This window comes from Myzus persicae, unplaced genomic scaffold (assembly GCF_001856785.1).
Source record: "Myzus persicae strain clone G006 unplaced genomic scaffold, MPER_G0061.0, whole genome shotgun sequence".
Taxonomy (NCBI): domain Eukaryota; kingdom Metazoa; phylum Arthropoda; class Insecta; order Hemiptera; family Aphididae; genus Myzus; species Myzus persicae.
Genome location: NW_019104224.1, coordinates 5,072 through 32,362, shown reverse-complemented (window position 1 = coordinate 32,362; position 27,291 = coordinate 5,072). Strand labels below are relative to the sequence as shown.

The 27,291-nt window shown below is 32.3% G+C and overlaps 1 protein-coding gene across 1 annotated transcript; it reads right to left on the bottom strand.

Moving 5' to 3' along the window:
* Window positions 1–4,461: 4,461 nt before the first annotated feature.
* LOC111040203 (E3 ubiquitin-protein ligase MARCH5-like) lies at window positions 4,462–7,996 on the bottom strand. The gene is made up of 7 exons (XM_022324010.1): window positions 7,938–7,996; window positions 7,031–7,130; window positions 6,367–6,481; window positions 5,522–5,652; window positions 5,267–5,460; window positions 5,024–5,186; window positions 4,462–4,954 (listed from the first exon to the last, which is right to left on the bottom strand). The coding sequence occupies exons 1-7, from the start codon at window positions 7,994–7,996 to the stop codon at window positions 4,829–4,831; spliced, it is 888 nt and encodes a 295-aa protein (XP_022179702.1). The 3' UTR covers window positions 4,462–4,828.
* Between the last annotated feature and the right edge of the window lie 19,295 nt (window positions 7,997–27,291).

Here is a 27,291-nt window from a genome sequence, read left to right as displayed (position 1 = left end):
GTAAATATTATTATTTAAATCCCAGTTTATCAGTACAATAAAATAAATAAAATAATTACATAATGCATTTTATCGGCTGCCAAAAATAGATATAATAGAAAATTCACCAGAGTCAACGAGGGGGGGCATGGCCCGTTGCCTCCCCCCCTTATATCCTCGCCCGAACATAAATACAATGAATATAGCATGCGTTTTTATTTAATAAGTTTTTAAAAAAGGGAAACGACGTGATTAATATGCCAAGGAATTAATGATAGGTACCGCCGTATAAGTGACCTCGATTTCGTATTTTGAAAAATAGAAACCGAAACAAAAACCCTCATCAAAGTGCACTTTGGTCCTTTTTAGCAGCTGCGGTCGCTGGTCGTAGTCGTCATTATCACTGCTACAGAATATGAGGCCGCGCAGCAACTTGTCGGCGTATGATCATTGATCAAGGAGCGGCCGCTTAGACACGTCCGTCTGACTATTGCCGTCACAACGGCTCTATTAGGTACAAGATAGGGGCCGCTGTAGACCAGCACGCCACATAAATAAATGCATATCTTGTGTAACTGAGGACTTTCGATTTCCATGGCATCATATTATAATATTATAACAGTCAGTGGTGCAATTTCAATGAAAAAATAGGGGGTGCTGAAGCCCGTTTATTTTTTTCATATTATCTTATTGTTGTGGGTATTTGCATGATTACTATTAAAATGTAAATTAATATGAACAAATTTAGGGGAGACTGCTAAGCACTTTCCCTATGATGATTACCAAGGCCGTATTTAGGGGGGGGGAACAATGGGAACATTTTGCCCGGGCGGCCAATTATTGATCTATTTATGAGCGGCCGTGCCCCCTGCGATAAATCGGTGTTTTTTTTTTTTGTAAGAATTTGTGCTATGACTCGACCCTTGTGAACTTAATATTTTAAGGATAACGGATAAGTGCTAGCGCCTAGCATAGAATATAATTATTATTATTTTAACATAATCACGGTTGTAGATAGACAACCATCGTTCAAGACTTAACCATAAAGAATTATAACTAAAAATTTGTTAAGAAAAATCAAAAAAGTGGATGTATTTTTTGGTTGGGTTGGGGGGATGCGTAAAATTATGATTGACCCAGGGCGCAAAAATTGTAAATATGGCCCTGATGATGACAGTACCTAAAAAATCAATTTTTTTCTGTTGTTTTTAGGTGGGTACTCGATGTCTCGATTCGTTATTTTTGGGCTTACTATCAATTATATATCTGTATAATCTCGTGAATATATCCAAATTTACTTATTTACATAGAGAAGATTTATGACGTTTTCAATTATGTACTTAACTTGCGGAAGAGAAAGTGGGTAGTTTTTTGGCCCGAGAAGAACTTCTTCGGTTAGTTCTTTCAGTAACTTGATCAGATTTAATCTTCTACTTTAGAGAACAAGTTGGATTGGCAACTTACCCTTATTTTTTTACTTTCAGGCTCAGAAGCGTGAGTAGTAGCAAGGGAATTAATCATAGTGGGTTGTGTTTGATTTTTTCAACTAGGACGTTTTTGTTTTGATTGTCGTTCTGATATATTTGGAAAATTTGTTCGTTGGGTAATATGTAAGATTTGAGCCTTGATGTGTCATATTAGTCATATTACTGTGTTGTTCATAATAGTCTTTGTTTCTGTGCTATTATAAATGGTGTCCAAGTTAGCCTGTGGGATTTTTGATTGATATTTTTCGTTACTGTTCCAAACCATCTGTAGAATTGTGTCATAAGACTGTTTTTTATTTTAATTGGGTACTTATACATAGTTATTTCTTATACTATGCTAGTACCTATGTGGGTATTATATTGATAATAACGTATGTTTGCGATGCTAAAAAATGTAACACAAAGTTTATAAGCATCCAAGTTAATGTAATTCTTACAACAATAATTATTATTGTTGTAGTCGTTAAAAAATATCTGGTCAAAATTAAGTAATTTTAAATGAATAATATTGAATTTTATATATAATTTTATTGCTTAAAATGTATGATATTTTCAATTCACAAAAAGTTTACGGGACGTCGCCAAGATGTACCAGGGATACCACCGTCCAGGTTCGGTAGTTAAATCTATGGTGGCAGTTTGGTTAACCTCTGGAGGGGCGGATTATTGGCTCACTTTCCTACCCAGAGACACCACCATAGATGCAGGTACTTCTTTGCGACGTCCACAATTCATTTGTAGAAAATTGTCGTATATATAGTATCACGTTCGATGTGAGCTGACAAGTGTAGACGGAATGACCGTTGTTCTATGTTTAACGATAATATTTGCATGTGTTGTACTATTCCACTAGATGCCGCTATATTTAAATAATACTTTTTTATACGTAGTCCAGTAACATGGTCTAATTTATGTTAAAATAATAAAATAATAAAATATAAATTATTATTTAATTATTAAATTAGCAATAAATAATTCATCAATGAGCCGAAGTGGCTCAAATAAGTGGAGGGATGCCCTTCTTAGATTATATGGTCCTCATATACCTGCTTAAACAGTGGTGCAAAATGAGTGGAGAGATGGAAAATGTGAACTATAAAAAGTGGAGGGATGACATCCCACAGTATCTCCCCCCCCCCACTTCGACCACTGACAATACTAAACTCAACCAGTGTGCGTTTTGTTTATATTTACGAAGTCTCACGGACTCGACCTCGTCATCTCGATGTGTGATACTATAACCGAGCCCGGATTAAGAGATTTTGAGGCCCCTGTGCGAAGAAGAAATAAAATATAAATATTTATATATGTATTATACACCTATTCTGCCGCGATAAGCGAAAACAGGATAACTCCAGTTAAAATGATTATTGAGAAACACCAAATAACGTTTTCAACAGTAAATCAAGCCTAAAAAGAGACAAAGAGTGTTTATTCAAAAAATTGGTCAAACCTAGTGCAGTCAGTGTAGATATATCTAATTTCTTCGCTTACCCTTTTCAGTATCCCTCAAATTTATTATAATTTATGTTTTATATATTACGTACCTATGTATTGAGAAATTCTTTTTTTATTCCTATATATAATATAATAATAATTTTATACAATATAATTGTAAAAATCAATTTTGTACAATTATTATACTCGTTGTACACACATTTTTATTTCAACAATTCGTTTATACAATTGTTACATCATATATGTTAAATAATTTTACAATAGCGTTATCGTTTTTTTCATTTAATACAGTGTATATTTTGTATTTAGCGAATTATTTTTAAAAATGTACAGCATTTTTCATTCATTATTTCAATTTATTATCATCACTCCTGATGTCAAAATAATTGGAACTATTGAAAACATTTTAACAATTTTATTTAATTTACAAAATTAAGACAATATTTAATATAGCATACAAATAGCAGGTTTAAAATCGTTTAAGTTAGGTAGCGATTAAATTACAACTTTAAGAATTATATTAAAAGTAGCTTTCGTGGACTGTTGCAGTAATGCTGAGATGTATTCAGAGTGCTGTATCTAAGAAATGTACGCCCCCGGAGATAAGAAAACTTCAGCGTCCTTACGTAGGTTGAAATGTTAAAATACAAATCAAAAACCATATTTCTTTATAACAAATCTGTTTATTAAAACTATTGTTTTCAAACATAGTACAGAAAATGTCAATATTATACTTGAACTAACTAAATGCATATTCCAAAGTATTCGAATTTTTCCCAATAAGAATTTTTGGATTACAATAATTATGAAAAAATGAAAAAAATCTGACAATAGGACCACAAATGAATTAATATTGGTCAAATTATCAAATCTTCATGATTATTATTTTCTGGATAATAATTAAAAATTATAATAGAATACCTACCCCCAAATGTATTTATGTATTAGGTACGATTCTCTGTATAACCTTGGTACTTGGTAATGGGTTTTCAGAAATTGTTTATGATTTTTGGTCAAAGTTCAAGGTTTGCTCGATTACCACCAGAACACATCAAAAATAATATAATATCAAAATATCAACTCAAGAGTTTAAATCAAAATGTTTTAAATATCCCAACCATGATTAAATTTAAATAAATACATATTATTTAATTTGAAAGGTGTTAAAATAAATTGCTTATGATAAATAAAAAATTCATGAACATAAAATATGTATAAATTATAATATATATTTCCAAAAAATAATAATCATAGATAACATTGTTGTTTTTGAAAATAAAAATTGAGGTGTTTCAATGTAAAAGGACCTTTTTCATTTTTCTAATTTTCCAGGACAGCTGTTTTTTTCTTTCTCTAATTTTTCAGATAAAATGTGATGTATCAAAAAATAGGTAAAAAAAAAAGATAAATCAATTTCTGATATCAAAAGTTTTCTTCTTAAAATTATACATAAATATATATAGTATATTTTTTAAGTTTAAAGTGATTTTAGACAATGCGTTTCTTTTCCAGACCATTTTAATAAAACACTGGAATAAGCACCTTTTGGAAAAAAAACAAATCAATTTTCATAAAAATGTACTATTTTCTCAAGCGTCTATTTTATCTTTTTCTAAACATTTTTGAGGATTCAAATCTACAATAGCCACCTTATAAAGAATTAATCCAAAACAACAAGTTTACACTGGCCATAGGCGCCAGGTACTGATGTCAACTATGTTTTAACATTGTAGTTCAACATGTTAAATAACGAATGACTGTGTAATAAGTAATAACTATTATTTTTTTTTGGAAATATGTTATAGTTTATACATATTTTATGTTATGTTTACATATTTGTGTACAATATTAGGATGTTATATGTTGTAAGTGATGTCAACAAGTATTAGATTATGGTATATATTTTAATTATTTTCATCAGTATTAGATTCGGGGTAGTGAATGACTTTTAATGTTCTTCTTTTTATAACATTGTGTTGTCTTTGATATATTCTTATTACTCCTTTTACTGCAACGTACACTAAACCACCCTGAAATATAAACATCAATATTATTAATGAAAAATTGTATTAAAATTCATTAAGTTGTATACAACTAACCAACAATGTTTTTTGTAAGGATGAATATGAACTTTTGTCAAATAATAAATGCCCAACATTGGTGGCAATAGTTGGCAATAAAAGTGCAGCGCAAATAGTAATTTTTGGATGAGTGTCTGAAATTAATTGGACTGAACTAGTTGAACTGTTGACAGGTTCCAATCTAAAAACCGATACAAATACAATTTATAATTAACTAATTAAACTACCATCAACACAATAAGTTAAATATAAATTGTTTACAAAAATGAAGGCATGATGGTTCTTAACAAGGGTTGCTGTAGTGTTAATCTTTGCACAAATAACAGTAAGGTTACTTCCCAGTTGACCAAGTTGCTTAAAAATAGACTGAGAGGTATTAATGGCAACACCAACTGCAATGGAAAATGCGAATTTATATTCACCATCATTTTTACAGCTTCTGTATTGCCCATTACCTAAAAAAAACTCTACGATTTAAATTCCATATAAATAAATGTTTTTTCTATTACAATAAACCTGCATCAGGGTTGTTGCTCCATAATAGACTGCTGACCAATAAAGACTGTTGATCACAATACCAGTTGCCAAAAAAGTACATACTAAATTAGTTAATTTATCAAGATTGTTCAATACTCGGACAAAGTAATCTATAAAATTGTAAAACCCAAAAAATATTTAATTAAAGTTTAAACATAATATAAAACATAAATGGTTATGAATTAAAAGCATTCAAGAGTTCTAATAGTTTTTTTTTCAAAATATAATGGGTATGATAATTAAAAATGTATTAAGTTGTTAGGTACATTTAGTGGGTTTATTTTTTTTACTTGAAAAAATTTTAATTCTTTAGGTCTGAAGTTCTCTATCTAAAGAAAAAAAGAAAATCTATGAACCATAGATAAACCCTTCTTTATCCTCCTCCCAGTTCCAAGATATCACTCTAAAACAAATTATTAATATACAAATTAATTATAAGGCTGACTTTGTCATAATTAAACCATCCACCATTTAGACTTCAATCTATTGCACTTGGGCTACTGAAGCTCACTTTATGGTACGTTTTAAACCTTTCCGCTTGTGCTACATAACAATGCTGTTAAATATAGTTAGTAAACTTGCTTAAATAATGTAAATAACAAATAACAACCCTCTCATTTCCCATATATTAACCATCGCTTTTCCAAGAAAACCAACACACAGAATAAAGAGTTATGGGTAGGGATCTATTAACATAGGTACCTATTGCAAAAGGTGTTGCCAATGGGTAATTCTCTGATCATACAATTCTTGTTATTTTAATCATCATAGACTTTCATAATTGCATTTATACTATTTCATCAATATGATTTTAGATCACTTACTGACTTCACCATAAACAATAATATATTGTGTATGGCATTGAGGGCAATGTACTTTAACACTAAGATTTTCTTTCTGTTTTTCCTCAACCCAACGTTGAACACAATCCTGGTGAACCTAAAATAACAATTTCATATGTAAGAATCAATACAACTATCGAGAATATATTATTACAGTTTAATCAAATAAATTACTGGTACATAAAACATTAATTGTTATAAATGTCTGCTGTTATGTAGTTTCTGAAATGTGTGAATAGAACAATGCCGGATAAGTAAGGTATCACCCATAGAGTTTTAGGATTTCTAATGTTTGACTACAGCTACAGGTACTACTGTATAGTTCAATAATTTTATTCCATTACATTTTATACTTATGTTCGTAACAATATCTTATCGTTATATAAGAATAAAATCCCCTTATTTTAAGTGGCCAATTAAGATTTTCTCAGTAGCTTATAGGCCCAATCTACCGACAATCATACATATATTAGAAATTATTGAATATTTAAACAAAGGCAACTCAAAAGTCAATATTGTAGTTTGTTTTGTTCAATAGGCCATAATAGTTTAAACTATATTTATTAACTGTTAATAGAGCATAAACTGTATAATAACTATTTGTGTGAAACAATTAATATGCATATTAAATATTATGAAAAATTACCCATCGTGAAGAACCTCGACATTTACATGGTGACACCCAATCACTGTTACTTTCATTATCATCATCATTAGTACCAAAACAAACCCAACAACGTTTCGGCCTAGAATAAATCAATAAACATGTTAAAACAACACTTTTCACTACATTAATGCGAGAAATAGAATGAACAGTATGAAATTATTATGCTAACAGTAAGGATAAGGCTGTACACTTTCATGAACATTTTTAAAACAATTTTTTATACCAATAGATTTTGTAATTATTAATTTTTTTAAAGTTATTGACCATTTGTAAATTAAACACAGAACACTTATCGACAATATAGTGTTTCAAAAATATATTCGGTATTATATTATCATTAGGTACCGCTATTAATTTTATTACCACAGTTTTGGTTATTATTACTAATTAGTAAATACTTAATGTAACATATTTTTAATGCTATTATTACATAATATGCCTAAGTTGGAAATGTTCGTTTGTACAGTATTGTGTTTAAATGTCTTTAATGTTATTCATTAATAAACGATGGCAGTAAAGAAGTAGCATTGTGCAAACAGACCCTCCTCTGCTGTCGGTTCTATCCGGAAAAAAAAAGTTGGAAATGTGACTAGGGGGCCTACGCTTACCTCTATAAGTATTCACGTACCTGACTCCTGCAAATTTAACTTGTAAAAGTTCACTGTTACCGAAAAATGAAAATTACAGCTCTAAGAGTGGATACAAGCAAATTAAATTCAAATGAATACTTAAAATATTTAAATGATTAATAAATTATTAATGTTTAAGTTTGATTTGATGTACTGTGTCTATTATCTATTGTTAATTACGTTCATACAGAAACATACTTTAAATTTAACACTTCAAGAGTTCATTCCACCTCTAATAATCAAATTTATACATTTACTCAGATGTGTCTTGGCTGTAGGACGATACGTCATGTTGACCGATATTTGAGTTTTCCATATTTTCACAAGATCTTAACTAAACGATTTAGATAGGTACATAATAAATTAATTGAAAAGTGTATAGGTAATTTATACATTTGTCATTCTACAAAAATTAAAACTAATCAGTCACTTAAAGAAGAAACAGTTTTAATGTAGTATTATGTACCATGGTTGGAGTATATTTCAGCCATGATAATAGCACGTACCTAAAAAAGTTCCTACTAAAGGAAATAATACAATTATATAAAATACAACACACCACCTACTATAAATAAATAAAATGTAGTTCGTCTGCGTCCTGCGGTATTACAGGATTTGTTGATCGATAAATTTGTTCTTAAAAACACTGTACCTATAAAAGTCAGGAACCTACAAATTCCGATAGGAATTATTAAAAAAATTATTTTTGTCAACAGTTGCTGTTGCCCGGAAGCCGGTCGGAGTGAGTAAGGCCACGGAATAATAGTTCAAGTTAGGCCACGCCACATAAAACCACCGTTGACGATGAAAATATTCGGTGCCCAGTGGTGAGCGTGGTGTTCTATGGTGTGATAAGGAACTTTTTGATGTTTGCTCTAGTCGTTCCCAGACCATAATAATCCGGGTGGTGAACACCGAAATGCCAGCCAAAAACAAAAATCCATTCCAACTATTGAGATTGGTTTGTCCAGAGCTAAGTAAAAAAAAATATTGCGGCAGTGTATATTATCCCAAAGCAGGAGTTGATCATTTAAACTGTATACATTTTGGGTTTTTTTTTAACCGGACTTAATTAATTATCTACTGAATCGATTAATACCTAATGAATGACCCCCCTAACCAGACTAACTACATCAAAATTGCTACCAGAAATCATTCCCAAAGTTGAGAACCGAATCATTTTTCAATCCGAATCAAAAACGACGTAACACCATGAAAAAAATTTAATATTCATCGCTCAGCTCAAAGTCTAAAATCAACTAAAAATGGAAAATGGTTGAGGTGACATTTTGTTGTCCTTGTCTGCGTCTTAAAAGTGCGTACCATGGCAAATTTTAACCTAACCTAACCTAACCTAACCAGCAGATCACATATTAAATGTGTACATTTTAGCCCCGTTAGTTTAAAAATTAGAGTGAATTGACCTCTTGTGAAATGTGAAGGTAAGATTATTATCTGGACGATGATATAGGTTTTTTATTATATTTTAATTTTCAAGATGGTTATAAGTAGGGTTCGGGACTAATTGCACACATATTTAAGGAAATCGAAATATGCTCAAAAATATGCAACTGAATGTATTTTTAATGGCAATTAAATTTTGATTTATTCATTATAATTAAGAAAATTTTATTTAAATAGTAATTTTTGACAACATTAACATTTAACACTAAAACGATAGTCCATAACCGATAGTACACGCAGGAACAATAAATTAGATATTTCCCTAGTTGCCAAATCCATTCAATAATTTTATTATTTCCATTAATAAACATAAACCTATAGTTCAATAGTTCAGAGAAACAATTAAGTNAATGTAATAAAATAGTTTAATTTTCTGTTGTATGGTAAAAAAAAAAAAGGTCATTCATTGATATTGTGGGTCGCTATATTTTAAAAAAAATTCAAAATGGGTCGCACAATAAGAAGTTTGGGAACCTCTGGTGTAAGCATTTGCTTTACACGATAACATTTTCAAAATATTTTGATTTGTGTTGAACATATGCAATAATTGTTGATTATTATTTATTACTTGTTTTTTTTTAAACTCAGGTCGATAAAAAAATGTTGGCTCGGTCAAAAAACTTAAAAATTTAATACAAGGTACCTTTTAAGTTGTTGTGAATGTACATTTTAAAAAAAGTTGTGCTTAAATCCACAATAATTTTTCACGAGAGTGTAAACTTAAAATTTTAACAAAATTCATAAAAATCATGATAATTAGCAATTTTTTTTTAGTTAGAAATTCATGAAAATTTTTCTATTTATATCTAAGATTTAAAAATTGAATACAAGATTCCTTACAAGTTTGTCTACCTTTGTTAAAAAAAAATTTCTACTGGAGAGTCAAATTAAATTTTTATGAGTGTTTGAAGTTGAAATTCTTACATTAGGTATTCACGCTCGATTTCTCTTGTAGCGATTTTCTTATTTTGTTGCAATTCGATAAGGAATTACTGTATAAACACTTGAAATTTACAACAAATGTTTATTTCATCAATTCATATACTTGATAAAATGTTCAAAATATTTTGACTCGTCTTAAGCTGTTGACGAACATTTTCCATTTTCATTTTATTTTTTTTTTATAAATTTCATTTTATTGGTTGGGTCAAGAAGCATGATTTTTTATGAGCATTTAAAGTTCAAATTTTGACAATATTTATTAATTTGAAAATTGAAAATGATTTTGTAGTTAAAAATGTTTCAATTTTTCAATTTTTATAGGTAAGGATTGAAAATTTAAAACAAGGTTCCACTTAAGCAGTTTTTTCCGTAAATAAAAAAAAATCTAAAAATATATGAATACAGTTATTTTTTACAGACATTTTAAGTTCAAATTTGGACAAAAATTCATATTAACACAATGAATAACGTTTATTTTTTTATTTTAATTCGATGGTGAAACAGCCCAATTTTACATGAGTATATTTAATATTTTTCCAGCATCACTGATAATTAAAAAATAATATTAATTGAACTTACCGGCTACCATATTAATAATAAGTAATAACAAATAACATTATAAAATATCCTAGACTGACATACCGTCTCCGCTCAGAATCGTTTTTCGTATACAAATATACCTACAATGATATGATATCATTGATTTTAAATTTAATACCATCCATTACAGCGACCTCCTAGACACTTGATGTACAGCAGAACGACACCCACTTACCCTCTTTTTTTTTTTTTAAATTGCTTGTACAAATTAAAATACTCATAACTCGCTTTAAAATTAAAATATAATAAAAATCTTAAGTGATTCCTTAGACATTCTTCAATAGTCTCACCTTTAAATTGTACAGGAGGGCAATTCTTTCTAATTTTTAAACTAACAGAGCTAAACGTAATCCGTTGATTGTACAATTTTCTATGTTACACACTAGTAAGACGAAGACAACAAATGCTACTGTAACGTCCCCTTAAGATGGTTTAAGTATTTGTGTATAATATTCGGATAGTTTGCGCCGCGGAAGCAATGCGAAAGCAGATCCCGCGGCGTCGTCGGTTAAAACAGGAAAAAAAAAAATATTCGGATAGTAAATAATAAACATTTGTCTCGGACACGATGTAGAGAAGATATTTTCTGTACACCGTGGTCTTGGAATATATAAAATTAAATGTTTGCAAACCAATGGGTGACGCCATCTAGTGACAGTTTTTAGGTTTTATTAACGAGCATAACCAGAATGATAGAGGTCGGCACAAGTGATCTTAATAACAAAAAACGTGATCAGTTGAAAAACTGTCTACTTACCACAAAGGCACAAACACGTATTCTGAACTTTTGACAACCGATATTTATTTTATGCATGTCTAATAATTGTGTACAAAAACTAAATTAAACAAAGAAAATCAGACCCATTCTGTATGTTGTAACAATAAAATGAATAATCCTCAAAACATTTTGCTTTTTAATTCAATTTCAATGCATACGTAATAATGAGATTTAATATAAAAAAATAAAGTTTCAAATAAGATTACATTATCCAGGTGTTACTAAAAATTAAAAATGCAAAATATATGTCTAGCCCGATCTAGGTACCGATACAAAAAGACGGTCTAAGGCGATCCTCCTCAAATAAGTCTTTGATCTCCGACGAATAGGTGAGCAATTATTATAAATTCATTTAAATTCTGAGATCTGAGGTTTACGAACGGTTTATGAACAACTTTAAACATTAATTATTATAAGCACCAACAAGCTTTGAATTAGGAAAATATAAGTCCAGTTTTGAATCCCGTTGTGCGCCGGCTTCATTTTTCTACCATCACATCATTAAATAAATAGGGGCAAATAGCGATTTAATTTTGTTTGGTGCCTGGAGTAGTGGAGTGGCTTGATTTCAGTCCGAATAAGTCCAATATATATGTATATATAATAGAAGAACAAGGACTTAACTATACCATAATTTATTTACTTGCGACCGACAGAGTGACACTCGTTAAAACCATTTCGGCTACAATAGTAAGACCTATAAATACCGTGGATTACCACTATTTCATGACTTATTACATATATCAGGTACATCAATGGTACCAAAACTGGATTGCCATTAACCGTTCTACGATTTTATTGTGCAAAAAAAAAAAAAAACAGAGTACAAATCCTTATCTTTTCGGGTAATATCTAAAGGTCAGTAAGCCAACCCTAAGAGTCTCACAAAATAACAAAATAATACTAATCACTAGTACCTATATATATGTTATATAGAGACGTATTATAGCCTATTGCCTATAGGTAATATAACAATCTCGTTATTTCGAGATGTTGACATTTCGTTTTGGTAAGTTTCTACTAACGAAGTATTTTCTCTCTGCTATAATAAATAAATACAACATTTTTATTGTAAATAATAAATAATAAACAATATATAACAATAATAACAACAGCAAAACTACAGAAATCAGACGCTTCTCTCGCGGTTGACGTGAAACAATAAAATTTAATACAATAATATTGTTTGTCATGTGATTTTTTATTTTTGCCATATATATTATTATCTATTAATGATGGATTGGTCGTAAATTCTAAGTTTTTGTACACGACGAGGGCCACTAAATAACAATGATTTTTTAATTTTGTCTATAATTCTTTCAGTGATTGAAAAAATAAAAACCCAATTTTACTCCGTTCCCTTTTTTTTAATTTCAGAATATTATATTACATTATAATACTTGTGGTTATGCTCATGAGATTGATTCCAGAAAAATATGAAACCATAATAATGGTGTACCAAATTAGCCTATATAAAACGCAGTGTTATACTATTTTTGTATCACAATCTATTATAAATGTAATATGCAATATAATACTTACGATATCACTAAAAACATTTACCCTTTGGGTGATGCAAAACTCGGTATGCACATAAGGAAAGAGGTATGTCCGTGCACTGAACGTGGGTATGTTGCTAGTTATCGCAAAATTAAAAAGAGATACTCAAGAGTTTTATTAAGTACTAGTAATTTTCCAGTCGTAGGTTTAATATACATAGACCATTATAATAGTAATTTTGATTCTCCTTCCATTTATTTACTGTTGCTGTGTGTTGCCGCACGTGTTTGCGTTAGTCGAATACATTTTTTCGAAATTCAAAACAATACCCGAGAGCTGAAACTATAATGTTAACCATGTCAACAAACGGATTTTAACATATTTTGCAACATGCTGCAGGAGTTGCCACGTGTATTTTTAGTTGAAATGAGACAGCAGAAATTTGTGTAGTTGAAAAAAAAGGGCCACGTGCTACTGAGTGCAACTAGATTCTTATAGCGTATAGATGGGTTAATACTTACTCATATAAAGTATAAAGTGGTAGTTATGAGAGTTGAGCGCCCAGTATCTGCGCCCGTACATTTAACTAAAAATGAAACACAATATAAACAAAAATAAAGAAATAATCGTGAGAAAGAGATTGAAGATATAATTTATTTTTATTATATAGTTACATATTTGAATATTTCTCTTAGTCGTGGACAAAATCCAAAATATCAATCCACCAAATCATCTACTTAAGCGTGATTTGATAAATATATATTATATATACCTATATTATAATATTATTATACATTTATACGATTACAAGCATGATTTATATTCGTCTCGAGACTCCTTGCACCCAAAGTCTCATCCAAGTTAATGCTAACAAGTAAAAGAGGATGTCTCGTTAAGTTTCGTACTAGTTCTAGGCGTGTTCATGAAGTCGTCATGACAAAAGTGTCACGCAAAAACAATTATATTATTTAGCAAATATTATTATTTTTTTATCTTGTACACAGTGATTTTTCGGGTAAAAATATTGTTGTATACAATGTACCTACTCACAATCCGATTTTTCGGATGACAATCCACCGGTAGTTTTAGTTATAAATACGTATTATTCGGAGCAGCGTCATTTATGCAGACCGAAGAACACGTCTGCTCTCGTAACGATATGAAATATTATTATTGTTATTTGTTTCAGTTGTTCCGTCGTCTGTTTCAAATACCTAAATAAACACCAGAAATAATTTAACAACAATACAACCAGACACGTGTATATAGTTTCAATAAAAATAAATATATTTTGTTCAAAATTTAAAAAATAAGTGATTTAAATTAATGTTATTTTCCGGTACTAAGGGTTTTAGAACACTGCGTCCACCAGTTAAACGTACATTTTATTATTCAAGTGAAAACACAATAAATACTATAAATTCTTATACCTACCGATATTGGTTAGAATTCCAAAGATAACGCGCAATGTGGTTTGGATTTAGAACCCAAGTTTCTGGAAAAGCTTTTTGTTTTCTACCAAGACACATATTATTGAAGTTGCGATACAGTTTATAAGTAGGATATAATAATATAGGATTTTGGATTTATAAAATACGCACAATATAACTGTACAACTGTACGCTTTTCACTCCGGGTGTGGATAATCTTATTTCGATGACACCGAAAACTTCTTTATAATACAATACATTAATATAGTGCACAAGACGAGGGATTAATGAATATTAAAATCGTATTTTATAAAATGCTGTTCACACATCAATTATATTTATTGATTCGCAATTCGATAGACTGTTTTATAATTATTTTTTTTTTTTTTTGCCAGAAAATAATATTCGTTTTCCGCTTTACTTAAGTAATTATTAAATTGTCTAAACTTAAAAACTGTTGTACAACTGTGCTAGTTTGGAAAACTACAAAATATTGGTCATCTACTATACACCGTTAAGAACGGACCACACTAGAAATTGTGGGAAAAAATATAACGCAATCAAGACGTCTTCTTAATATTACGCAGTGTAAGTACATCACAGAAAGTCGTGGTTTTAGGTTGGAGACGGTGAATTTTTTTTAATCATATATTATAGGCTCGGGGAAAGAGTGATCTTCTGGAGCACGCGCACATCACAGACACACAGCGTACACTTGCTCACAATTGATTAGCATATAGGAATGTGTTTGCGATTGGATACAAACGCACATCGGAAGTCGTCGTCTCGTTCCGCAGCAATGACGCCAGTAAACAGCGGTAAATAATAATAATACGAATCTGTAAAACGGCGGAGGAGTCGGAGACATAAGTTCCGATATAATATTATATAAATAGTTCTATCGGTATATTATATATGGTCTAATATTTCGAGACGGCATTGATGTTCGTCGCAAATATTTACCCTGTCTCCGGGTCATTCTCGTCGCCCAACCCTATACTTGTGGCTGAGCACACATACTCGTAGTGCACGTGAAATTAATAAACACGCCCTTCGGCGTCGGCAGCGAATATTTGGGCCGCGTCAAACGTGGATCGCGATTGTAGCAGGGTGCAAAGCAGTGCACCTACGACCTAAGACGTTTCAGCCCCGTAAAACGGAACTTATATCATGATAGAGTGTTGAATATTTGAAATAATAACGTATGCAGTGTGCAAAGGTCGAGCACATCGGACTTTTTTCTGTTGACGTCGGAGGCACGGATACGTAGTAAAACCGACGATTCGATTTTCGACAAATTCGGCAACTCGACCGGGTCGATGCAAATACAGCAGCATTCCGATATTATGATACTTGCCGATTTTACCATCGTAAACATTTACAACAGTCAACATAATATTTCAATAAAATACGTAAGTACATCAGATCTTTTTGTTGGTTTTGTTTTATAGAAATGTGAAACAACGTCACAAATACTACGGTTCAAATGTTCTTTATGCTGCTATAGTCAAAGTATAAAAATGATCCCCAAGCATATTATACATTTCAGACACAAGAATGTTCATTGGTAAACTATATGTCCACTTGTAAGAATGTCCATAAAATAAACGGCTCACTAAAGCTGCTTGCTCCCGAGAATGATGGTAAATAATTGGACTTTTAAAAGGCTCGATCGAGGGAAGAAATTCTGACGGCACTTAAAATAATTAATTTGGAGTATTAATTTTGAGGACATTTTCACTGTCGGTTAAATATTGCTGTGCATAGAATTTTATTGCTTAGTCATCCGTAGTTCTTTAGACATTTTTTTCGGCTGCATCCGAGTTGCGGTGAGAGATGATTTTTGAGATAAGCACACACAACAGTTGCGGTCACGGGAATTGTAGGTAATATCCTAGTTGCGGTCTATCCTAACCTATTACTTATCCGTTAAGTTTATATATGAAATAAATGCAATTGTATAGTCCGATGGTAGTTTTGAATATTGCATTTTACGATAGACATATTTTTCGATTTATTATGCACACAGTACATAAAATGTGGAAACACCACTGCTTATCTTCTCTTTATCACTCTAAACCTTGACTACATTTATTGACTATATTTTAGAAGTGTATATAAGGAAAGATTCGATGTACCCGCCATCATTATGGGCTGAATGCTCTTCTTCCATTACACGAACAACCAATGCACGCGAAAGTTTTCATTCAAAACTCAATAGTATATGTCTTACCACTCTCACCCAAATATTTATATATTTCTGGAGGCCATAAACGAAATTTTAACTAATAATTATTTGAAAATGAAATGTTCAAAAACGATTCGTGTGAATAAGATTTCGACCGAGAAAGAGCATTTTCTAGCGCAACAAATACGCTACTATGAAGAGGGTAAAATTAATCGACTAGAATAATATGTGAAGTCGATTTCTTTCAAATTTGTACCCACGACATTTTAAAAACTTATTTAGACGTATGTAATTTAAAATAATATATACAACATTATATTACATTATTTGATGTAATAAGTTTAACCACTTAATTTAAACATAAAACTAACATGTACTAACATGTTTAACCATACCTACAAAATAAAAAGAGTGTAGGCAGTCCTAAGTCTGTTATCAATGGGAAGGAAAATGTTGAAACTTTTTTGTAAATAAAATAGCATGGTATAATATAACATACGTGCTTGGTATATATTTTGAGTGACCGCAACTTTTTGTTGGGTGACCGCAACTAGTACCTAATTTTTGATTTTGACCTCAACTATAGTACATACCGTTTTTTTCTGCCTTTCTAATTATTCCAGTTAAAGTCATAATTCGATTTTAAAAATAGTTTTTTTCTATAAATGCCCAAATTTTTTAATTCATTCGCCAATTAATTATATGAAAATTCTCCTTTTGACTCTCTAATATAATATGTACAATACACTGTCATCTACAAGAACGATTTTATTCGACCTATGAGTATAGATATTCCCATACTTGTGTTATTTATGTTACGGGTTATACAATCTATTGTTATAGTTTACGAGTTTATCACTTTCGCAGTTGTATTTGTTATTAAATACACTTGAAGGCGGTCGATGTAAATAATTGTTATTTGCGCGTCGTATTGTATATTGTTTGTAAACACGATTTTTTTCTATTTGAACGCGCGACGCAATACGCTTCAATGGTTCATTTTGCAATAACTCAAATGTCTTTTCGACGTCGGTTTCATTTGTAACTCACCTGAAACTATGATCGGACGGTATTCGCTTAATCGCTACAATTCAGTGTAGGTACACGTGTAGTATATACACTGTAGATATTAGATAATTTGTGAGAAAAAAATCATTGAAATTTGTTTTTTTATACAAAGCTTTTTAATTGGTTATCATGCTATATCACGGGAAGTGGATTCCGGTGTCCATATATTAGTTATGAATTCATGATAATAATATGCAAATACTCTAAATGTGCGATGATGCTGTCTGATATACTAATAAGTAGTAATTAGGCATATTTGTGGGGTTCGACTCTCATTCGTAGTCTTTGGTTGAAGTTTATTCCATCCAACTTTGACACACGGAGACTAGCACTCTGATTAGATACCTAATATTATACGAAAAACAAATATTTTATACCAAATAGATTAGAGTCTAATTATTAGACTAATAATGTTGATAATTTTTTATCTATATTTCACATAATGCAAAAAAAAAAAAATACAGAAAAATTAGATACAATTATGTGATTCGAAATTTAATGCCTACACTCTTCAGGAGATATTCTGTAGTCCCAGAGATTTTTTTAAAGAATATACTACAGAAATTATTTATTAATGATTGCTGTAAAAAGTGAAAACTGCACAACACACGCATACAATTATTTTAAATCTTTCTTAAAGTTTCGTATTGGTTATTAATTGTTCTTATTGTTAAATTGTAATCTATAATGTCAAACAACTACATGCGCATTTGAATTAAAATAACGTTTCATCTATTTTTTCTTTTATAGTTTCTGTGGCAAAACGGAAGTTTCAGAAGTTTCTGGGTTCTGTACGCACTCTCCAGTAAACTTGTCAGTTTAAAACAAAAATCAAGAAATCATTACGAAACTCTCGGGGTGTGCATGAATACATGTTGTACGACTCTGTGGAACTACTTTTTTTCTCTTTTTTCTTTTGACGACTTTTGTGACTTTGTACATCGGCGTACCGAAGACAACGCGAAATTACATAACGTGAATGTTATCAATATAATATAATCGTATTGTTCGTTACATACAACACGGGATTTCTTATTTTATGTGTTCAAAGCAAAGCGTTGCGGTTGCGTATTATTAATTTATATGAGTTTGATGATACGCATGGTAACTGGGTTTTTTTCTTTTGACCTGAGCGTTTTTTGTCAATCGGACGGATATAATTTTTTTAAATATCAAATCAAATTTGTATTTTTCCCATTAAATATCTTTACCATATTGAAATTTAATTTTAAAAACCTCGAGAAATTTCAAGTGCGAATAATGCGAAATTACAAAACTTAAAAAGAGTGACAATATCGATCTGGTATAGATGTTTTATTATATGTCATGACAAGTCTGTGCATCACATTCTTTGGTTGATAGGTAAAACACAAAAATAACAAAATGTAAAATGTATTAGTGAAAAATAATTCTTGTCTAGGTTCGTTGCTGCGTGTCAGTGACTTTCTCGTTCTATCTAGCTAGTGCACATATATAGTAATCACGGACGTAGGATTATTATAGGGACAGGGATGTGTCACACACACGCTACTCACAAACTTCCTTAAATATACTTAGTTATTAATTTTTTTTTTTATTAAAATATTATTTGTATCAAAAAATCGATAAAATATTCTATTGTGTAATACACAATTTGCTTTACTAAATATTATAAACCTGGCTAAATTAAATAACTGTGGGTTACAGGTTATTTTCATCATATTACGAAATAAATGCGAATGAAATGCTTACGTCAGCTATTGCACGTCGTCGTCGTCGTCGGTTTATAATATTATATGCGTCACGTCGTAGTATGTCTTCCTAATGGAATTGAAATATACCGAATTTTTAAAAGCATAAAAGGGACTTTATTGAATACGTGACCGTTTACTCAAATCATTCACGCGCTGTCTTCTCGAGGTATAACTTTTATTTTTAAATTTTGGAAAAAAAATATAATATATTATGTTTGTATAGGTAGACTTGTTGAAAATACAAGAACTGCACAATTCGTCTAGTGATTGGTATTCAACGTACTTAACACCACGACACTGCCCACGGACAGACACGAAAAAACAATTAAACAACCAATAAGAAGTCAGAGTGGGTGTCAGCAAATTTGTCAGTAATTAATAAACAATATTGTATTGTATTATATTCCATTTAGTTCCATCGCGTTAAATGCATATAGGTACCGACTCGTATGGTATTTGTTCAACGTTTTTTATGAAACGTTTAGTGAAAAACTGCTGCACGGGAATTGGAAAAATTACGTCTCTACACACACAAGTTAAACTATAGTGTAAGAAAAAATTACAAGAACGTAAGCAGGTGAGATTTTAGCTGGATATATTATGTATACGACCTTTGGTTTACCCATCTGCAACTAACGCACCCTTTGAATATTTTGAGCCTTCTAATATAATAATATTATAGTTGAAATTGTAATATTCATCTGCAGGACAGTGCAGCCCCTACACGTTCATATAATAGCCTGTAAAACTATAAACAATTAACTGTTAAGCTTTTAACGAAATCACGTTTATGCGGTTTTGCTTGACAGATCGATTGATACAGGTTTTTTAAATCCTATCAATACGTTATTTGGTTCGACAATTTAAATTGAAGAAAGTCGACTAAATAGTATGTATACAGCCAGCATATAGGCGGTTATCTTTTTTTTTTGTTATAGTTCGACTTAGTCACGAGGAATCTACAGTCTGCTGCAGATGAATTACACGCGGAAATTCAGAGCATGGCATTAATACAGTGCGATTTCGTTCGAAAAAGAGGCGCTGCGTGAAACTCGCAAAGATTCACACTCATCGCCGTCGTAAAAGCCAATAGCTCCCCCGCCGCTCGGAATCTAATAAAACGACGAGCAGACGTGTGGTGAACCCGTCGACGGGTTTTCGTATAATATGATATCTGAACGCTGTAAAAATATATAAACTTATAAGAGTTTCGACTTCGAATCGCACGGCGAGAGGTTACTCTGGAATTCGGCGCAGGCGAGTTGTCGCAAGTGGCCCCCCCGAACGCAATAGGGGCGGACATAACGAGATTAAAGAGATATCATCGTCATTATTCTACATGCCTACCGTACTATGTAATCGTAGGGTTGGAGTATAGACGCTGTTAAAACGAATACTTTTAGGGGGGGGGGGGGTTAACGATTATTTGTACAGCTTACCTATACCCCGCGCTGAGAGCATAGGTGTGATAATCATCCTGTTGTTTGAGTTTTACGATTTTTTTGTTGTGAGTTATATCCAATCGTTAAACAACCAATTCAACTACATTATATATTATATTATATATTTTATTCGTTCGTTTGACTGATGACAATTTACTAATTTTATCGTACAGCATACAGTCAGGCGTAGAGTGGGTCGTATATGTATATTTATCGGCTAAACCTTTATAAGATTTGTAATTAGTAGAATAAGGTTTATGATATTTGTAATAATCAACATTATGCATGAGCAAGATAGCAGCTGAGATCACATAATAATAATTAATATTATGCCTCTCTATATAATATTACAATCATCCGCCATTTTATTAATACCTCGCAGCGGCATATCTGAGGGTGTGACGAGGCAATTCACCCACCTAGATCTGTATTTCGTGTGCAGATATCACATTATATGAAATTATGATTTATCTGTTTATCATATTATGAGAATTAAAATAAATCAAACATTTTATGAAGTATAAAAATATACATTTGATATTGCTCAAATATTCTAAAAAATCCTTAATTTTGACAATCAAGCAAGAAGTGGCAGGGGGAAAAATCGAGCACCCTCTAATATGAATGACTAAATACTCACTACTATATTACGATTACTAATACGCCTACACACACCTATAATCCTTGATAACATAATTCAATAAGCCCAAGAGAGTTTAATCATTCATAGGTAATTAGTTCAAAAATATTATGTTTCTGAATTATTTGTAAATTATAATTTAAAATAAGTATTTAGTAAAAGCTCACCTAATATGGGGTTCATTAAAAATTTTTTCCTAAATTTTCGACAAATCTAGAAAATATTTAATTGGGATACGTGCACTGGGCATTGATACCCACCTACTAAATACCTATTACCTATATAAATGAGTATACACATAATATACAGTTTACGTTAAAATGTCGTCAAATTATAAGTTATTAGTACGCACTGTGAAATTCAACTGTAAGTAATGACGATAATTAATAACGACATCTAGTCGATTTTCCCTATTTCGAGTTCTCAATTCTTACCATAAATCGTTGTAGTATCACATCTCTGCTCGAACCGAGTTAACTCGCTGTGCTTAAAATATTTCATCATTTTCATTCGACGACATGTGACAACAAATTGAAGCTGTATTTTTCGTACAGAGAACGACGTGCATAGGACCATGAAAAGAAAAAAAAAACAACTAATTCTTGAAAAAAAATTCTTAATTAAAGAAAAACTGAAGTCCAAACTAAACTTGTCTACGACTTTTCGTTAGCGAGTTATGGTCATTTAAAGTTAGCGCGTGACGTCATATAGAATCTAATCTCGCTGCGGCTACAGTATGGTCGTGCGTCGTACATATTATTATTTTGCATAATATTATTACATATTATTATTTTGGGTTTGATATTTTTGTGTACAAAAATAATTACGTGCTACATAATATTTATTTTATTTTTAGTTCTTACTGATAAAACGGGTTTGTGTCGTTTTCTTCTAGGATTGGATTAGCATTTATTATTTTAGTATTGTTCTGTGCTTCTTCGAGTGTACTTAAAAATAAATTACGATTGTGGTTAACTTGCCAATATGACCTCACCATATCAATTTGATAACCAACGAAATTAAATTTCTGCGATGACTATGATTCTTTTAATACTAACCATAATGAATTTAGCCGATGCTTCGGTAGATCATTGCTTCAAATAAATAATTGGTGCGATTGTCGAAAAATGCACAATATTACCAACGGACCGCGAGTGCATATAGACTATTGAACAGTATCATATTTTGTGACTATGCCACTATAATAATTATTGTTATAGTTAATTATGTAATATTATAATATATATTATTATAACATAAAGTTAAATAGAAAATTATGAACGTTAAAAATATCTCTAAAAGACCAAACCCGGTATATTGAATATTACATTCATAATAATGGGTAAATAAAGTTGAAGGCGTAATATTTACATGTATAAACGCCAGGAGAATAGATTCTATGACGTCACACGTCAACTTCAAATGCCTGTATATCGCCAACGAAAAGTCGTAGACGTTTTTAGTTTGGACCATTATTTTTTTAACACGGAGTACTATGTTTTTTGAGTATAAAATAAATTTAAATTTTTACTTTTGTGGTCCAATAAATTATAATTCAATATTCGGTGGTCTCCATTCATATTATTATATTAATAATCATATCATTTGCAATTAATCGATCAAAAACCGTTTTGGTAATGCGAAAAATAAAAAGCTTATTAATATAATATCAATACGTACGATTATTACTTCTGGCCATATTATTAGATACTAATATATTTCGATGCAAGTGCGATTTTTCCCGAATAAAAGAGATTTCGAAAACACACGCGTGTGTGTGCGAGAGAGAAAGAAAGAGGGAGAGAGAGTGAGCGAGAGAGAGAGAGAGAGAGAGAGAGAGAGAGAGAGAGCGAGAGAGTAGAATCGATCGATCGTAAATCATTTTGCTTTTGTTTTCCGAACGCCAATGGAAAGACCGTCGCGTCAGCGCCGCCGCACATTATTAATTACAACAACATCATAATAATACATTTGCGCGCGTGTCGATGCAAACAATTGCCGGTAGTCTTTGGCAAAACCGTTTTTCGTTCGAGATTCGACGATAAATCATTTACGCACGACAAACGGTCGAGAAACAATACGACGACGTGTATGATATCACGGACAGCACGGCGGCACGGAGACCTTGGTCCGGGACGGCGGTGCCGTACGAAATATTATCGAATAATGCCTGATATCACCGTGCCGTGTGGTCGTAGGACTCGGACGAATTTCGACGCGGTTCAAAATTATTATTAAAATTAAATCTGACGTGCCCGACAACACATTCGTTACGAGTGAAGATTTTTAAGACGCCCCGCGATTATATTCGAGATACTGTTGTGTTTGGCCTGCGGTCAATAATGCATACGCGTACGGTGTGCAGACGGACGTATAGTGTCGGCAACAATTAATCTCGTGCTGATGGATGCTCTGGACTCGGCGCACGGCTTTCTCCCTGCGCAATAATAATTCGATTTAGGTGCACATCAAACGTTGTTCGCGATATTTATTGCGTTCGATTCAAACGACTTTGTGAATGGTATTTTTAGTTTTCGCTGCCGTTTAATGTATTAAAACAACCCGCTTGAATGTTATGTTATTAGGTAGTTTGTATACAATATAGTATCCGATAAATTATCAACTGTAGATATTCTCTCCGAATACGAGTATTAAAGGTAACGCAATGCGGGAAACACGTTTAAAAGTTCCGCCGTAAGCTCGACTTCAAATATTTCGATTTGAACCTCACAAAATTGCATTTACGTTACTCGCCTACATTGTTTATATTCAAGAGGTCAATTTCCAGTGCTGGGTAGTAACTCAATCGCTTTTTCCTTAACGCAGCAGTTATTTCATTACGTTTTACTCGGAGTAACAAAATTACTTTTTAGGAGTAACGCTCTAACTCGTTATTTTCCACTATACTAAAATAATAGTTTTGAATATTGTATTGCAAAAACAAGCCGATATGATATTCCAGAACAATTTCGAATCAATTATATTTATTTTCGATTCCGATAATAGTCAACAATATTAGTATTAAACATTCTAGGGATTAATGTTATTACTTAATTAGCAGAAAGAGTTTTGTTATTTAATTATATTTAATTACATGATTTATGACATATGAGTAAACTGCGGGTCATAAACTAAAAGCCATATAGCCATGTATAGGTGAGATGATTCTACATATTATTTTACATTTGGACATAATAGGTCTATTATCACTATAGGTCTTTTTTTTTTTTTTTTTTTTTTTTTTTTTTTTTNTTGAACTTAAGCCCGGCGACTAAGGCCATTAGCTGTTGTAGGGGTTATGAACTGTGGTAGGGGTAAAGTTGGTACGGTTGGTTTGTTTTTACGATTATTACGGTTGTTACGGTAGGTAGAAAACACGTGTATGTGTGGCAAGGTTTTGAACTACTATGAACTCGAGTGGTCACCCATCCGAGAACTAGTAGCTGTGGCCGTTACTTACTCACAGTCGCATTCCGCAACTGGTAGCAGCCAACGCGCCACGCCAAGCCACCACTATAGGTCTATGATTGTAAGATGTATACATAACAATTGAATCATTTAAATTGAATATGGTTCAAAAAAAAAAAAAAATGATAAAAAAGTAACGTTATCTGTGGCACACTACTTTTTTAATGAAAAAGTATTGTAACGTGATAAAAATTATTTTAGGTGACGCAAATGTAATTTAAATAAAAAATACCTTGTAATGACTAACGAGTAACTACATTTCATTACTTTTCAAAAGACATTTACCAAACACTGCCAATTCCCTTAGTTCTGAGAAGAAATTTTGTTCATTTTTCAAATCAAATGTTGGGCACTAAGCCACTAATACCGGGCTGCATAAACAATCAATACAATTAATGTAACCGTTATGTTTTAACGAACAACAATAACTAATGAAGTCCGTCACAAATCTGATCCTAGGAAACCTTTGGCCAGGATCAGAAGTCTGATCACATTGGATCATTATACATCAAACGTCAGAGACAAATATAATATATTTACCGTCGTTCGACCAATACTGCGCGGATCCAAGACGCCAAATCCTACTGCTGCAGATTCCGTGCACCTCATTTTATTATAGTACTTTGATCGATGTGACGTTATTATTGTCATTATATCGAAACAATCCAGTAAAAAAAAAACCGTAAAATATTCGTCGAGGAGGGCAGGTTCTTACGTGCGGTCGTGCCGAGAGTGGGGAAAATCGTGTAATATAAACACGACGTGTGTATGTGTGTGTGTGTGTGTGTGTGTGTGTGTGTGGGTGTGTATGGATGCAAGTTGCCGTATCGGGCGGCTGGTGGGGACGATGTCGATCGCAGGCTAGGGCCTCATTCGCACGCCTCGGATGTACGGGGGTGGCGGTGGCGGCTAAGCGGGGGAAAAAAAGGGTAGAAATGCAATAATGTTCCCGGGGCCAACGGGGAAAGGCGCAGTGTAAAAGTGCGTTTCGTTTCTCGAAATGACACAATAATAATATGATATATATGTGGCTCGGCGAGGCGCGTTGGCTGCTGCCAGTCGCCGAATGCGACTGGGACTGAGTAACGGCCACGGCTACTAGCTCCCGGATGGGTGACCACCCGGGTTCACGGTAGCTTAAGACCTTGCCGCACTGCAAACACGTGTTTGCTACCTACCGTAACAACCGTAGAGAAACAACTTACCGTGCCAAACTTACCCCTACTACAGGGCATGACCACTACAACGGCTAATGGCCTCGGTCGCCGGGCTTAAATTCAATAAAAAAAAATATACACAATAGGTGTATATTCTCCGCCGTTCGGTTCGTCGTGATATCGTCGCGCAGTCTCGTTTCAAATCGTGTCATTCGGTCTCGGCTTGTGTACAGGTTAGCAAAATATATATTATTATACTGTTATTAAGTGTGCGTGCACACACGTATACATATTGTGTATAGAGCCGGACGACCTTATCGCGTGGCCCGCACACGGCTACATAATGCAAAGCAGTCGGTGACTTTATAAAATACTATTTAAACGCGTTGCCCATACACGCCCTCGCACCCATATCCATAATATTATACACCCCAACGCCGAGAGCTGTAAACTCTTAATAATAATAATATTTTAATATTGAGCGCCAGCGACGCGCGCGTGCCGCATATATATTATTATGTAACAGATTTTTCATTTTTTCTTTTACAGCGTGTTCGAATAATAATGATAATAATAATAATAATAAACCACGGCCATGGATCGTTTTATCGGCCATACTCGCTTATTATACGTCATGCATATTTTATTATTATAATTTCCAACTGGTTGTTTTAATAATACGACGCGCCTATTACCTATACCACGCGAGACTGACGTTTGCGTTACTATAATATTATGGTGTTTGTACAATACTCACATAATATTTTATACTGCCGCCAGATGAGGGAATAATAACTATAACGTTTACGACCGTCCGTCTGCGTACGTATATAATATTATAATGAAATCGTACGAATATGGCATAATCCACAGGCCGATTTTATGCATGTACCTGGCTACTGTGCTTTAAAATTATGACCTCGTCCATGTGCGAAAATAATACAATTCAATTGTTAGTCGTAAAAACTGTTCTGTTTTTTGGGGGGATTTTCTTCCAAAAATAAAAATGAGTACAACCTGCAGCTTTGTTCGTAATTTGACACAATAATAATATATTAATTACATTATGCGCATAGGTACTGCAATTATATGTTTCCCAGAAACAAAAAAAAAACATTTCGATGTGTTGATAACACGTCAAATCAATAAGTGTTTCATAACCACCGCAGCGCTGAAAAGATTACACACGCATTGCACGCCT

Bases quoted from the DNA above. Each gene is read 5' to 3' on its own strand.
- LOC111040203 (XM_022324010.1), bottom strand. From the start codon at position 7,996: ATGGAAAACTCAAATATCGGTCAACATGACGTATCGTCCTACAGCCAA. The intron at 5,653-6,366 runs GTAAGTGATCTA...ACAATTTTATAG, and splicing joins TATTGTTTATGGTGAAGTCA to ATTACTTTGTCCGAGTATTG. The intron at 5,187-5,266 runs GTAAACAATTTA...ATCGGTTTTTAG, and splicing joins ACCATCATGCCTTCATTTTT to ATTGGAACCTGTCAACAGTT.